Genomic DNA, 18,161 nt, shown 5'->3' on the forward strand with positions numbered 1-18,161 from the left:
CACGCGTTTTGCAATTTTTTGAATTGTTCATTATTTCTAATGCATTTTTAATTAAACAAGTTTGATTTTATTAGTTGTATTTATTTTTTCTAAGAAAAATCATGATTTTTATAATTGTACAACATTATATAATAATATACAAAAATATGGTATTTACAAAACAATATATATTATATAATTATATAATATAATTTTAAAAATATATATCAAACATAAATAATATTAAATTATAATAATAGTATTAACAATAATAATATAAAAATTATAATAGATATAATAAATATAACAATATTGTAAAAATGATAAGTGTAATAATAAATATAACAATAATAACAATAACAAAAATTAATTAAAATTTAATAAAAATTAATAATAATAAATTAATACTAATTATAATTTTCTATCTGCAGAATACATATTTCCAAAGAAATGGCTGGAAAAAATATTGAAGTTAAGAAAGTTAATGAAGATTTGAATGAGAAAATGATTGCAGATAATGAAGATTTAAATGAACAAGAAGAGGATGTAGATCCGATAAACTTGTTTTCCACGAATGAAGCTATAGATACCATTCAAGTTTTTGACTCAACTGTGTAAGTCTAATATAAATTAATTTTCAACCATTCTCAGTTATAAAGATTTTTATTCTTTAAAAATAATAATAACTTGACACACTGGCAAATTTTTATTCTTATTTTCTGAAATTAAATTTTTGACTTAATTGTGTATGTTTATTATAAATTAATTTTCAATCATTCTCAGTTACAAAAATTTTTATTCTTATTTTTTAAAATTAAAATATATTTTTTAATATTATTAAAAAATTTTTTGTTTTTGCATTTTTCTAAATTTAATTTTTAAAAATTATGATTAATTTAAAATCGTTAATACTTAATAGTGAAGTTATTGGTTATATCGACGGAATCGAGTCGTCACGATACGTAGGAGACAATAATCAATACAAAATTTTCAAATTTTTTATTAATAACGGAAACGGACGTCGTATACAAATCATCGCTTGGAATGATGATATAGATAATATTGAATCGGCAGTACAAACTAATTGTGTAAGTGTCATTATTCAACCGTTTCCAGACTTGGGACACCTTGTATATATCATAAAATTATTTTTAAATTATAAAATATATTTATAGGTAATTCATCTGGACGGTGTGCAAGCACGTACACCAAAAATTACAAAATTTAATAACGGCAATGTGCCGTTCGAATTACACATCAAAAGCAATACAATCGTTACAAATTTAGGAAGATATGAACCAACAAATATATCAAATTCTAAACCGGATTTTGTAGAATTAAAAGATGTTTTAAATACTTCGCGGCGTATAAGTGAGTTTTATATAAACAGTTTAATATATAATATAATTCCAATTATGTATATTATTATTGAAATAAATAAATAAATAATAATAAATAATAAATAAATAATAATAATAAATAATAATAAATAAAATAAATAATAATAAATAAAATAAATGAAATAAATAAAATAAATGAAATAAATAATAATAATAAAATAATAATTTATAACAACAATAAAAATAATAAAATAAATCACAATAATATCAAAATAATAATAATATAATTAAATATAATTATAATATATAATTACATAGTAATAGTTATATATAATTAAGTTTTTATATATTAATAATAATTACATTATTATTATAATTATTTTATTTTTATTTTATATTTTTTATATTTTACTTTAATTTTTTATTTTTTAAATTTATTTTATTTTGGTATATTAATTAATAATATTAATGATATATATTTGTAATATATTTATAATATAATTTTAATTTGTTAAATATTTATTTTGCAGTATTACAAGCATATATTAAGTCTAACTTTTATGAAATGTTTAATAATAAATTAAACAAAACCATTGGATACGGACGGAACATTTAAAGTGGAAGTCCATATAATAAATTTTACAAATGAAGAATATGATTCAAAAATTAAAAAAGGCGATAAAATTGAAGTTATTGGAACAATGTATTCTGCAGGTAATGGCTCATATATTCATATATATAATATATTTAGTTATATATATAATTATATTATATTTATTTTTTTCTTTAAAACAGTTGATCCACCATATCTAATTGTAAACAATTTAACTGACATAAAGAAAATAGAAGGGCATATGGCACTATCGAAATTATTAAAAGGAATACGTACTCCGAAAAAAAGAATTTTAGAAGAAAATACGCAAAAAGTATAAAATATACATAATAATTATTTTTTATTGACCATTCGTATTTTCTCAATTTCTATTCTTCTTTAAACTTCCTCATGTGTATCCTTACTTTTATTCTTATCTTTTTTCTTCACTACTTTTTTCATCACTATCTCTTTCTCTTTTGTTTCGTATCCTCCGCAATCTTCAAAATTTTTTCAATCTTCGATTCTGCTACGTGCTTCTTCTCGAATGTTCCTTTTCGCCAGCCGCCATACTCTTCTTCGCACTGTGACTTTTTAATCGTCGATCAATTTGTCCTTGAAGAAAGACAACCTTATTTTATTATTCTATTATCTTTCTTTTTATTATCTTATTTTTAATATTTATATGAATAGAATTATAATATGTAGAATTAATAAATGCCACTTGGCGTCTAGAACAAAGCCATTTTTTGAGTGACTTTGATAAAGTTTTTTATAAAATTCAATATACATGAGTAAATTATTATACGATTTAAATTATTTGATATCTGTATAAATTTCCAGTATCGATGATTACTAATTCGCAATTAGAATTATAAAATGCAAAATGATGAATCCAATACGCGATTGCTATATACAATAACAGCAATATTTTTTATTTTATATTCGATGCGAATACATGTAGTATTTCTTTGTATTATTTTTGATAGAAAAGATAAAAAAATTGAACTTTTAAAGATAAATTAAATTTAAATGAAAAAATTAAAATTTAATTCATCCTTAAAAGTTCAATTTTTTTACTTTTTCTATAAAAAATAATATAAAGAAATACTACATTTTCAATAAATATAAAATAAAAAATATTGCATATGTAGCAGTCATATTGGATCCATCATTTTGCATTTTAGAATTATGATTGCAGAATAGTAATCACTGACATTGGATAAAGATATTAGATCATTTAAATCGTATAACAATTTAAGCTTGTATATTAAATTTTTTAAAAAACTGTCAAAATTACTCAAAAAATGATTTTGTTCCATCCGCCAAGTGGCATTTAATACTAAAGTTAGAATTAGACTCTTCTTACGTTTATGTATATAGATTTCGACAAATTTTGGTTTGAGTCATTTGCGTTATCGTGTACAATGATGCATATATATATATTTTTTTAAATAAAAATTATATTAATATTTTAATGAAATAATAATTAATATTTTTAAAATTATTAATATTTTAATGAAATAATAATTAATATTTTTAAAATTATTAATATTTTAATGAAATAATAATTAATATTTTTAAAATTATTAATATTTTAATGAAATAATAATTAATATTTTTAAAATTATTAATATTTTAATGAAATAATAATTAATATTTTAATGAAATATAATAATTAATATTTTAATGAAAAATTACAACTAACAAGTACACGTTACACATGTAACATGCATATTAAATATGTGTATACAATAGTTATATATCTGAAATGTTTAATTGGTTTTGTAATCGCGCGTTAATAGATTTTATATAATATAAAATAATAAAAAATAAAAAAATAAATAATATAAAATTAAATGGTTTAACCATTAGTGCGTATACCTGGTAGTGTATATTGGAACATGCCTAATATCAATAAATTACTATGTTATCTGTGATATACATAATTACATACAATATGTATAACTACAATATAATATATGTTATATTATAAATATTACATCTAGTTATAGATGTAGTATGGAGTACATCTATTTACATCTATTTAGATGTAATATTTGTAATATAAGACATATATGTTATATTGTTATTATATTGTAATTATATCCCAGATAGTACAGTGATTTATTGATAATAGGCATGTTCCGATATACACTACCAGTACTGAAATTTATAGTTTACGTTATATATATTATAAATGTTTAGTACTGGTAGTATATCGGAACATGTCCATTAATTGTAACTAACATATATGTTATATGCACATTAATTACATATTACAACAATTATTTCTCTTTTGGAGAAGACATGTTAGATAGCCACAAACTAATACTCACATGTGTTATGCTATATTACACGCCAATTTACTGCTTCTTTTTTCTTCGTATTATTCATTTATACCTCCATCGCACTTAGTATGTACATTCAACATAGCTTGAGCTCTGTAAAATAAAAAATGTTAATTTGAATACTATATATATATTAGTTACAATTAATAGACATGTTCCGATGTACTGTCAGTATTAAAAATTCATAATATATGTAACGTAAACTATAGATTTTCAGTGCTGGTAGTATATATCAGAAAATGTCTAATATCAATAAATTACTGTACTATAATCACAATATAATATGTTATATTGTAATTATATTTTAATTATATCCCAGATAACAGTGATTTATTAATATTAAACATGTTCCGATATACACTGCCAGCACTGAAAATCTATAGTTTACGTTACATATATTATAAATTTTTATTGCTGATAGTATATATTAACGTGTTCATTATAGGATGATGTAAAATGATAAGTGAGAAATTACAACTAATATGTATGTTACATATGCAACATGTTAGTTGCAATTAATGGACATGTTCTGATATACTGCCAATACTAAAAGTTTATAATATATGTAACGTAAACTATAGATTTTCAGTACTGGTAGTGTATATTAGAACATGCTTAATATCAATAAATCACTATGTTATCTGTGATATAATTATAATATGTATAACTACAATATAATATATAAATATACATATATATTATATCCCAGATAGCACAGTGATTTATTGATAATAGGCATGTTCCGATATACACTACCAGTACTGAAATTTATAGTTTACATTACATAAACAATATATAAAGAATACACGTCTTTCATTAACACGCGATTAGGGAAAGATCACAAATCAATACTCACGTGCTGTATTACATGCGGCATATCTGTTATTTCTTCTCTTTGCACTATTCTTATCATAATACTGCGTTGATTACATGATGACACTTCATAGTTGATCGCATGGATATAATTATTCACACGTACTTTCCTATGAGATTCTAAGGTACTTGCGTTACTTCGCACAGTACTTTCATCACGATTGAAATGGCTTCTGCACATAGGATGCGGTAAAGCTTGCCACGCGGTAAAGCTTGCCACGCGATAAAGCTTACCACGCGGCAAGAAGAAACGCAGTGGCCAATCAAATGCTTGCTTATATATATATATATATATATATACAATATATAAGCGATTTTTGGCGTCATTCTGGTATAGCAACCAATGTGTACCAGAATGTGTATCGAACCAATGAGAATCGAATATTTCGATTTTGGTACACATTGGAGTAAATATACTATGCCGATAGATTCTAACCCAGGTCCTCTGAGGGGGGTGCGGGGCGCGGGGGGTTCTCCAGGGCGAGGGGTATGACGTCACGCGGGGTGGGGGTATCTCGGAGGCGCGGGGGCTGACGTCACGCGGGTGGAGGGGGATGTTTCGACAAAGGAGGGGGGGGGGGTCTAAGCATGTCCGGCAACTGATTATCTTTGTGATTTATGGCTACCCGAAGCCATAAAACTATGTTTTTCATTTTATGGACATTTTATCATTAGGAAAGGAATGAAGATTTTAGGGCCGACGCTGCGACGAATATGTCAAACGTTATTTATAGGGGTGCAAATGTAAAAGCGTTGACGTTCGGCAGCTTTGTACCCTCGCGGAAAATCGATCGTAAACGAGAGCGAAACATCTTCCTTAATATTTTTTTTTTAAGGAAGAATGCAACGTATCGGCGCCAACGTTCGGCAGTTTTGTACCCTGCAGAAAATCGGTCGTAAACGAGAGCGAAACATTTTCCTAAATATCTTTTAAGGAAGAATTGCGATAATTTTGAGAGGGATGGGGGTTGAAGCTTATGGAGAGAGAGTCTGTCTCCACATCAAAAAGTCTCGAACCGTCGCCGAGCGAAGTGTCACCGAGCGAAGTGAATAAAGTGTTGTGAATCAATAATTTACGTGAATTCTAAAAGTACTACAATCATGTCTGAAACATATAGAACATTTACATTGGCTGTTTTAAAGAAAGAAGATGCATGGGGGTATAAAGTTGAACCATGGAATTTCCTTCCGCCAGTGAATTCGGTTGTGGAGTTTGTAAAAAATCGCGAAATTGGTCGACAAAATCCTCGAACTGCGATTCTGCATTATCATCTACGAAATCATGAATGTGTTGCACTAGGGGAGTGCGTTTGTAAAAAATGCTGTTTGCTGAACCGGAATCCACAAGCGTGTCCTGAGGAGAAGCGACGCTACCATGATAAAATGTATTGGAAGTATATGCGTACGTGGAATCTTTAGGTGTCCGATGTGTAGGAATTGTAAGTATCTTTTTAAATTTATAATAATTGAAAAAAAATTTAAAGATTATTAATGTTTTTTTCTTCTGTGTTATAAAAGATTCCCACATTTATCCGGCTGCTGCCCGCCATCCATGTCAATCGGATTAAATCAAGGCACTCCAGCCTCATGACCACCACCGCCCACCGTCGCCTTACCACCCCCACCATCGTCGGCACAGCCGCCCGGCCACCTCACCGCCTCGCATCCACAATCGTCGGCTCCACCATAGCCACCTCCACCACCGACAATTTTTATATATTATAATATTTATTTATATTTTCATCTTTATATTCTTATCTTTATATTCATTTATATATTTTTTTTTTAAATTTTATATCCATTTTATATTCACATTTATATATTCACATTTATATATTCACATTTATATACATTTATATACATTTATATACATTTATATCCATTTATATTCTTTTAAATACACACACACACAAATGTATAATACACATTTATTCATAATTAAAAATAATTAATATTAAATTAATATATTCATTTTAAAAATTCCTCTTCTTTTCCTTCACTGCGTCATCTCTCGCATGCGCCTCTCGCTATCTCTGTCTCTCGCGTTCACCTCGCGCTCTCTCTTTCTCTCCTAAGCGCTATCTCTCTAGCAGTCCCTAACCTCGCGTCATCTCTCTCTCTCTCTCTCTCTCTCTCTCTCTCTCTCTCTCTCTCTCTCTCTCTCTCTCTCTCTCTCTCTCTCTCTCTCTCTCTCTCTCTCTCTCTCTCTCGCTCTCGCTCTCGCTCTCGCTCTCGCTCTCGCTCTCGCTCTCGCTCTCGCTCTCGCTCTCGCTCTCGCTCTCGCTCTCGCTCTCGCTCTCGCTCTCGCTCTCGCTCTCGCTCTCGCTCTCGCTCTCGCTCTCCCTCTCCCTCTCCCTCTCCCTCTCCCTCTCCCTCTCCCTCTCCCTCTCCCTCTCCCTCTCCCTCTCCCTCTCCCTCTCCCTCTCCCTCTCCCTTCCCCTCTCCCTCCCTCTCCATCACTCTCTCTCTCTCCATCTCTCTCTCTCTCTCCTCGCGCTCTCCTTCGCGTCATCTCTCTCTCCCTCTCTCTCTCTCTCTCTCTCTCTCTCCCTCTCTCTCTCCCTCCTCGCTGCGACACCTCTCTTGCGGTCCCTAGTCTCCTTTAAGCGCTACCTCTCTCATGGTCCCTAGCCTCGCAGTCCCTAGCCTCGCAGTCCCTAGCCTCTCGGTCCCTAGCCTCGCGATCCCTAGCCTCTCGGTACCTAGCCTCTCGGTCCCTGACGTTCCCCCTTCCCCGCATGACGTCATCCCCCGCAAGGACCTTGCAACGAGCTACGTATGAGAGCTGGGACTGCTTACGGGTGGGAGAAAAATGGAGAATGGAAATGCATGCAAAGAAATTACATCATAATTTAGACTTAAAAACTCTTTATTCTTCTTTTAAATATTTTTTTTTTCTTACATATTATGGACTAAAAACTAAAGCTGCCAGCTCGCAATCGATGAGCTGATGCTTGTTGAAGGCGTCGCTAGCGCGTATTACATTTGATACTTCTTTAGGATTCGTTACATTGGACGCGATATTTGAAAATTGCGTAAACTTGATATCGACTGTATTGGTAATTTTAACCAATCGGTCAAAAGTTACATCAATGCATGGATCGAGATTGAACATACGGTGTAACGTCGATTCGATCATCATCATGCATACATTTGAAGATTCAAGACTTATTAACTTGGCGTCGTTAATCGTACGAACTCGCACTGTTAACGATCCAACGCTTATAAAACTGTAGGCATCTTTAGAATCGTTTCGAAGCAGATTCTGAATATTGTGACGTTGCTCGTAGAGTCCTTTCCACGCTTCGAGAGATAGTATCAGTTCCTTTCCTCGATGATCTCCTATGGCGATTTCCACGTAACTCGGTGGATCCACTTTGATACCAATTTCGAGGAATTTAAATTCCGTAGCTGTCAATGCATATCGTCTACCTAGTATACGAACCGCACGAGGCTCCAACGAAATGCTGTAAAAATGAAATTAGTTTGAAAAATAATACAATTTGTAAAAATATAAAGACATAAAAATAGAAAAATAGAAAAAGTTAAACTTACTTGTCGCATTTGTTCTCAAACGATGGAGTTTCATTACAATTCGGTATGTAATTATTCACACGTCTGCCGGAGCCACTGCTTCTTTCAGCGTAGTACATATTTCCAGATTTTAAAAGTGAACCACCAGCACGAACGGTTAACGCTACACTGATCGTATAAAGAAATTAATCGAGTGTTGTACATGACGCTTATTTTTAAAAGTAGTGGGGTAAATGTGGTGGGAGATTCTAGAATACTATTGGCGCTATGAAATTTAGGAGAAGGGGAAACGGCGCTCGGATAAAAAGAATTCTTACAAACGATTCGTGAGGAAAGGATTGGGGAAGGGGAATAAGAAATAAAACACATTAATGTTTAAATATTTTATTTTTCCAAATCTTGCAATTCTTTCTGGCGTTGCAACCACCAGTTAAATATTTTGAATACATTTTGTAATGCGCAATTCTTAACATGTTTTCCACATCGCATAGTGTTTTTAACATCTAGATTATTTAGAGACTCGATATCGTCGTAATCAGCATCCAAGGTCTCAATAATGAAACCGTTTCCCGCATCATCCAATATATCATCCAATATCGGCTAACCATTCTCGCTTTTCAAGTCCTTTTACATATATGAGAATGGATTCTTCTTCTTCTTCATGTGGTCCACCAATGATAGCTGTTGTAATCAAACGCTAAGCCATGCTGTATGGAACGTTTCCATCTTCCCATTGCAATCCATGATGATTTCGAGTCAACCATGAGGCTTGGTGTCTCTCCGATTTTATGAGCACATCCCATGGTACAGGACATGCGAAAAAATAATGTGACAAAATAAATCCTCTTCTCAGGATTGCCGCTTCCTTTACAATGAATTGTTTATTGAGGATAAACCCCTGTAGATCCACAAACGTTGGTACGGACATGACGAGATCTCTCTCTTCGATGTATCAGTTAAAAAAGAAGAATGACAATCATCTCATAACACTTTGATTTATATTCTGCTATGCTTCCCCCTCTCTCTAAATTGTTGGTGCGTTTAGGTGATTTTGCGCACAACGTTGGTCAACGGGTTGTACTGGATCACGCGATCGTGTATGATGAGACAGTACGCAGTGGTATTCATCGGCACATTCTCTTTACACTCGAATTCCAATCTCACATCCGGTTGCGCTCTTGACCGATTCGTTTTGTCGAGAACAATCGATGATCACGAACGGACCGTTACGTAGAAACATTGAGACGGTGAGACTCGGCTCGAGATACTCGTATCCAATAGTTCTTGCAGAAACGCGCATACGTATCGTACAGAATCGACCATCTGTTTTTATCGAAATCCAGATTCATATCGTCGTACGGATAACATTCCGAGTTCAGATAGAGTTTCACATTGGTCATCTTGCAATCGTCGAATCGACTCATATCCTCAGACATGATGTTTTTCCGACCTGTCTGCAGAGCGAAGATAACATATCGTGGCTTCTCCAGCTGAGTCGCTGTCTTAATGGCCCATGAATGCTTGGTTGTACGCTGCAATAGCGGATACTCATACAGATCCCACGAGCGAAACCCATGCTGAGATAATGTCCGCTTTCCAGAGCGCGCAGCATCGACAGCTTCTTAATCTCGCTCAACAACACATGTGGCATTCGCCATTGTATATTGAATATGTTGATCACAGGCTCCAGCGTCGAATCTCCAACCAATTGTTGTCGTTGCGCGATCGTATTAAGATTAACTCATGACGAGCGTTAATCACCACTCGTCTGTAATCCTCGCAAAATCCCAATAACATGTAGAGCGGTACGCAAAAATTGAAGTTTCCATTTGCAGTAGTCGGATCAGTCCAGCCGGCGTTTCTCATAATCACGCTTCTATCGGATGATATCGTTACATAGTTTTTGAGCAAACTTGTTATTCCCACGTTTCTGTTGCGATCAATCTCCACGCCATCGAGTTCGTATCGAATCTCATCGAACATGAATGCGACACAATTATTTCCCAGTATCACAGTAGATCCTTCGGCTGGTTTATTTATCTTTAGTTCTCCCTCGATGTATAGGAAACTTTCATACGGTAACGTATACAGATCCTGTTGTTGTATGGGTATTCTTATCTCATCACTGTGTCCGAACGTGGTGTTGGCGAACGGGTTGTACGTGTGAGTCTCAATTTTGACGATGCGATCGTCGAAGATTGGCTCTTCCCCGATGTTGAGGATGTCGGTCATTGTTCAGATATTTCGCACCGCGAATCCCAACAATTTTATCTATTCAATTTATGTTATTTATTATTTTATCTCACCGACAATGTCTCATCAGTTAATTTCCACTTTTTACGGATTATTTATTTCACTGTTTACTTATTTTAAAATGATTACAATTAATTATGACATAGCTTCTATGTATAATTTTTGTGCTTTAGGATTTGTTTTGATTTTATTAAATTTCAATACACATTTCATTCGACAAGTTTACATATCAACAATGTAATTTCTATATTTTTATATTGTGTGTTTATCTTTAGGCTTTTTATATGTATATTTATGTACTGAGGAAGACCGAGTAAGATTGAAACGTTTGCATTGATTTATTATGTTCATTTGAATAAGAAATAAATTAAACTTTGTCAACACCTCATAATTATGTCTCGTTAGTTGGCCCACTACATTTTGTTAATATACATACATATATACAGAATGTTTAAACAAGATGGAGATCCCTGAATAACTACAAAAATAGGCTAGCTCTCGAAATAAGAATATGCAATAAAAATGGAGGTTCCCATCAAAAAATTTCAAGGTGATTTCTACGTGACTTTGACAACGCTATTCAAGATCATACAGGTATTGGTATATAATGCGTCACTAAATCCTGCAACTTTTGTTTAAAACAATTTTTTCTATCTAGCATAGTTTTGGAGTTATTCAGGAGTCTCAACTTTTTTAACACCTTATATATGTATATAAATTATTATATATGTATATAAATTATACTGATATATGTATATAAATTATACTGATATATGCATATATATGTATATATTAATATATATATATATATATATATATATATAATTATATATATATATAATATATATAAGGAGGATGAGAGCGCGTCAAACCATAGTACGATTTGAAAGCGCATAGATGCAGCGGTGAAAAAAGTTTCGTGGTTACTTTCTTGTATTAGAAGTGTTAGTGGTATAATAGTGAATAAAAGAAATAATGGAAAACATCGAGCAGAATGAACGCGACCTGTTGGAGCGGTCCCATCAAATCACCACCTTGGGCGAATATTTTGAATGGGCGCTGCGCTGCGAGGACTTTATCAAACTGCTCGAAGAACGCAGTCGTGTCAAGCGTCCGCGACTCTCCATTGGATATAGACAATCTTTGGTTGCTAGAATCGCGCGACTCGAGGGTGCAAAGACTCGATTGCAGAGACAGTTTATACCCAGTGGTGGTAATTACAGTGGCGGTAATTACAGTGGCGATAATAACACGGGAAGACTCGTTTGGCGAGAGATCGATACCGCGTTCGAAAATCGGATACTGACAGGTGCGGTGATTAACGCAGACTATATCGAACCGCGACAATTTTTGGAAGACGCTAGTAGTGTAGTACTCGAGCAAGATGTTATAAAAATATACAACTGTGCAAAAGTAAATACCGTGTTCAACGGTGAGTTTGTGTCCGGTGATAAACGCGCCAACAAAAGTATTAACACGAGAAATTATGAACTCTTTCGCACGTCCGATTTACGCGAGTGGTATGAGCGGCATGTCATCGAATCTACATTGGCGTCTCTCGAAGAGTTTCAGGAACTTGATAGCGGATGGGCATTGTCACGAATCCTTGATCTTACGGTTAACGTTAACAAGTGCAATCCTAGGCGTGCTGGGTGTTATTTAAACTTGCCGCGAGAAATTGTGACGAAGAGAGCAGTGGTGAACGTGCGATCAACGGAAAATGCATGTTTCGCATGGTCAGTGGTGGCCGCTCTGTACCCCGCAGAAAGACATGTGGAAGGAGAATTTTCATATCCTCATTACACGACAGTGTTAAATCTTCAGGACATTGAGTTTCCGATGACGTTAAACCAAATTAAAAAGTTTGAATTGGCAAATAACATCTCAATCAACGTCTACGGCATTGAGAGGAAGAAAGAACTATTTATTCTTCCGATACAGCTCACTGATTGGAAGAGAGAAAAACATGTAAATATGCTGTATGTGGAGGAGGACGACAGCGTTGGGCATTTCGCGTATATAAAAAATTTATCCCGGCTTGTCAGCACGCAACTGAGCAAACATGACCACAAGAAATATATCTGCGATCGGTATGTATATTTATTGCAAATTATATAATAATTGTAAATAAAATTGTAAATAAAATTGTAATTTTTTTTCTTTCACAGATGCTTGCACTTCTTTAATTTGAGCGAAAAATTGGAGGCTCACATTGCGGACTGTCGAGAAATGAACGACTGCGCTATCCGATTACCAAGTGATAAAGACAAGTGGCTCGGCTTCGACAACTACAACAGAAAGGAGCGACTTCCCTTCGTGGTGTACGCCGACTTGGAGTGTGTACTGAGGAAGACACCGGAACACGTGTCATACGATCAACATCACGAGGTATTCAGCATCGCTTATTATATACATTGTTCGTACGACAACATTACTATACTCATACACCACACACGTACGTTATCGCTGTCGTCGTCGTACGTGCAATCTAATGGTGATCTCTTCTCCTCGAAAATCGAGCAATCGTCTGTCCTGGTCGACAACGCGTAACGTTAAATCCGTAATGCTCCGCACGATGATCGGCAGGTAAATGATGTGCGCCGGTGTTTCCGATATCTTATATCCTGGTGGTACCCTCGGTGAAAATTCATGTATCGTATGAACGAGTTTGCCGTTGCTGTACGCGCCCGCGGTCACATTACATTCTACGCGGATAATGTTCACGTTGATAATATTAATCGGCATGTCCGACTTGTACCATTTTCGCGGCTGCAGTATACGGTTCGAGAATCCCAGCAGCGATCCAATGTTGTTAGGCTTGCTAAAATTCATTCTGTAGGCGCATTTGATCTCGCTCCTCATCGTATTATAATTAGCGCGGAGCACTATCGGATATTCTCCATCTTCAAAGTCACCGTCGTCATTCGTCCGAATATGCGTGATGTCAGCGTGTTTTTTATCATCGTCACGAACAGCGTGTCGCGGACGTTTTCGTAAAATTGCATGTTTCAAAAACTCATGTATCGCTTGCAGCTCGTACGATCCCTCGGGAATCGTAATTTCCGCGTCATCTTTGCCAAAGTAAAATTTATTATTCGAGGAATTCACGTTCGATATCGTATGATAAGTCTCAAAATCCGCTAGACCTAGCTCGTATTCATCGTCGCTCAAATCTACGGCGGGAAAGTAGTTTACCGCGAGAACACTACTCTTCCCGGTCAGTGTGAATGTCATAGACATGTTGACAAAACTGTTAAACGAATACTGAGTTAAATAGCGCAATGTCAGTCTTTAAATTCACATGCATCGACCGCTCGGAGAAACTGTAAGCACAATTGTCCACAGATGCTTTGATTGTAAGTTTGAACAGGTGTGTAATTGTATTGTATCTTTGTTACATTTAAATATCGCACCAATTCATTCGGCGGTCGAAGATTGCCGAAACTGTCAAAATATATAGCGCGATCTCCCTCAGCTCTTTGCATACGCTACCCAATGAGTACCCGATCCTTTAGCGTTATCCAAATTTACGATGCCGCTCTCGTTTCGATATATACCACCGATCGGTAATGAATCACGCATGAAAACACCTCTAAAATACGGAATGTGCATACGTTTTGCCAGTTGTAGCAATTGTATGTTGGTAGTTACGCCCTGTGGCATTTTTAGCGTCTCTTTGACGTTTTTTTTCCCCCTTTTTTCTCGTTGAAACTCCTCGTCCGTGTTTGTATGGAGCGAGATACAATCCGTGACCTTCCATGGCGCGATTGTGACGTAGCATCTCTTGCAACTGACGTTGTGCAGCTTTTCCGTCGTTCACCATCTTTGCTACACCAGCCGCTCCACCGACCAGAGATCCGAGCGCGCCCAACATTGGTAGAATCGGCAATACACCCCCAATGGGTTGATACCTCGATCGCCTCTGGCTAATCGCTTTTGTAGTCGCGTGCCCGGACCGCAAAAGTGATAGCCGGGGATATGGAATTCGATCGGAAGTGCGTTTATCGCGAGATTTAATAGGCCTCTACCTATTTTTTTTCGCTGACATTCGCTGCAATCCTTTATCATCGGCGCTGGACCGTCGATGTGCGTTTGCTGCCACGGTCGATTGTAATGTTCGAAACAGCGGCGACAGGCCTGAACCTCCAAATCAGCCTTTATATATTCCGGAAGCTTGTCCCACACGTAGTGGATGTGATTTTCACATTGCAGTAAAACTGCTTTTGGCACAAATTGCAGCTGTTCGGCGCTTAAACCGTGAATATCGGAAGCACTTGTTAGCAGAACAAACATTTTTTCGTTACTGAGCGATTCGTGGTTTCGCGCAGCTATAAATAGGCAAGCGTTCGATTCAATCGGGGAGTGGGAAAATGAGATTCGTGCGACAACCTTTCGCGATACGCGTGACGAATTACGACGCCAGATTACGATCGATGGGGGACAACGCGGAGATGCGTAGACACGGTACGATACTGCCGACTACTATACGCGCGATCGTTTGCGGCCCCTCGAATTGCGGTAAAACTAACGTGTTGATTAGTTTGATAGAAAGCCCGCACGGCGTCCGCTTTGAAAACGTGTACGTGTACTCAAAGTCACTGCAACAGCCAAAATATCAGTATCTGGAGAATTTGTTGACGTCGATCGATGAAATCGGCTATTTTACATTCTCCAATAACAGTGACGTCATTTCACCGAGCGAAGCATGTCCAAACTCGATTTTCGTTTTCGATGACGTGGCGTGCGACAAACAAAATACGATAAGAGAATACTTTTCAATGGGACGCCACTCGAACGTCGACTGCTTCTATCTCTGTCAAACATACGCAAGAATACCGAAACATCTTATACGCGACAACGCAAACCTGCTAATCTTGTTTAAACAGGATGGTACCAACTTGAAACATGTGTACAATGATCACGTGAATACTGACATGTCATACGAGGATTTCAGTGAATTATGTCGTACTTGTTGGCAGCAAAAGTATGGATTTCTAGTGATAGATAAGGATAGCTCGCTTACGAACGGCCGATACAGAAACGGATTTAACGTGTTCGCGATACCGCAAAACAATTAGTCGTTGCCGATGTTCTGTCGAGAGAGGTGAAACACGAGCGTTCGACACTCTACCGACATGGCTGAGAACGATAATATTCGCGAGCGTGAAAAGATAGCGAAGGAGATTGCGAAAACGAGTGAATCAATCCGCAAGAAATATCGCGCTTTGAAGACCGGTAAGATCGATGACGATATCGCGATCAAGACCCATTTTAGACCTATTATTGAGCCGCTACAAAAGATTGTCGACAACTCGATCGCGGTGAAAAACGAGCCGGAAAGTACCGCAAAGATTAAAATCTTACCCATCAAGCGGTACAAGGAGGAGGAGGAGGAGGAGGAGGAAGAGGAAGAGGAGAAGGATGATGCGACACCGAAAAAGAGGAAACGGTCAAACCCGAATCGCTCATCGACACAGCGTACATCGGATGCTTTACAGGATGAACCGATGATAACCTCTACACCGTTCGCGACAACGAGAATCGTACAACCTATACCCGAAACACTCGCAAACGAAAATGTTTTCGAAACCTCGGGCAGCACGCTCGAAACATCGTTTGTTCGAAACACATTACAAACGCTGGAAGGTCAAGAAATGTTGCGAAAGCACTTGGGACCACTGGGACAAGAGTACATGAGCACTCTCCTCGGTGGCGACAAAGAAAGGAAAATCGATCACGTGTACGGTGTCTATTTCGACAAGGATGAAATGCGTCTCGGTAACAAACGATTCGACATTGACAAATATGACTCTATAATTATAGATAAAGTGAGGTACATTGGTACACCAGGATTATACGAATTGATCTTCAAGAGAATTCCCGATGATGACATTTACACGGAGGATGATATGCGTAAATACAAGAGCATATTATTGGCGACGAACGCGCATAAACGCAATTATGACACACAAGGCCAATTACGAAGCAACAGGGGATACAAGTACAAACATATAATCGCACCATTGATATCGATTGAAAAGAAAAAATCTGGAAAGGGAGTATTCATGCCTCACGCGATGGCGCTAACCGACAATAAGATCGATTACATACACTGGGATGACCCCAACGAGCTAGTGGATCGGGTACGATTGCTGGACGCTTCGCGCCGAGCTGGCCACAACGCTCACGACAATGAGATCCTGTCGATCATCGAGGAACTTCGCGAAGCAGGCATTATTATAAATTGAATGGTGTCTCGACAAATCTAATCAGTCGATCAGCGTCACTCGTATCGGGGAAAAAAAATGCCTATCAACAAATTTGGATTATTCGAACCAAGAAATGATGCAACCGGCACAAGCGGTTCTTGGGATAGATTGGTGAAAAGTTATGTGCACGAAAACGCTCTGTGTCGCGTCGTTACGGACTATGACGCAAGGTCGCGAAAGATTCGTCGTGTAGCGCAACCTGAGGCTGACACCGATGCCGTCAACAAACTGTATGTGGAATCCTGCGTTAAAAGATTGATAAATCAACAGAAAGAATCAGATGAGAAGCTGACTTCATTCGAGAAGGATGTGCGGGCAATACAGATTGTGATAAACGAACTTCAACGCGCGGCTAACGCTAACTCAGAAACGGCTATCAACCTGAATGAGCAGCAGTGAACGGGTTAGGAGCGGCTATCGAACGGTTATCGAACATCTACGAAGGGTTATCGAACGGCTACGAACAATTATCGAACAGCTACGAAGGATTATCGAACTACCATCTAACTACAATGAGTGGTAGTGAACGGCCTAGCAACAGCTGCGAACGAGGCTATGAACGGCCTAGCAACAGCGAACGAGGCTACCAACAACTCAAGCAGGGCTGCGAACGAGGCTACGAACAAGTCTTTAAAGGCTACATGCAAGGCTACAAACAACTCAAACAGGGCTGCGAACGGGTCAGTAACGGCTGCGAACGGGTCAGGAGAGGCTACGAACGGGTTAGAAACGACTGTGAACAAGGCAGCGAACGAATCAAGAACGATTTTCGAATGGGTCAAGAACGGAAGTAAACAACGCAAGAACGGCTCAAGAACGGCTCAAGAACGGCTCAAGAACGACTACGAACGGCTCAAGAACGGTTCAAGAACGGCTCAAGAACGGGTCAGGAACGGCTCATGAATGGGTCAGGAACGGCTCAAGAACGGGTCAGGAACGGCTCAAGTACTCTGCGTTGATACCACTGCTT

At 36.6% G+C, this 18,161-nt stretch overlaps 1 protein-coding gene across 1 annotated transcript in view; it reads left to right on the forward strand.

The window, feature by feature from the left end:
* Positions 1–429: 429 nt before the first annotated feature.
* Positions 430–18,161, forward strand: part of LOC145944741 (uncharacterized) — a gene marked incomplete at its 3' end in the record, with an annotated part of 29,588 nt that continues 11,856 nt past the window's right edge. The window contains exons 1-3 of the mRNA XM_083053295.1: positions 430–593; positions 899–1,067; positions 1,155–1,350. Of these exons, the coding sequence (XP_082909421.1) occupies positions 430–593; positions 899–1,067; positions 1,155–1,350 (529 nt within the window). The remainder of the gene's footprint in view (positions 594–898; positions 1,068–1,154; positions 1,351–18,161) is intronic.

The sequence above is a fragment of the Prenolepis imparis genome, unplaced genomic scaffold (genome assembly GCF_030444845.1).
Source record: "Prenolepis imparis isolate NDT839.2.m4 unplaced genomic scaffold, iyPreImpa1.0 SCAF_13, whole genome shotgun sequence".
Taxonomy (NCBI): Eukaryota; Metazoa; Arthropoda; class Insecta; order Hymenoptera; family Formicidae; genus Prenolepis; species Prenolepis imparis.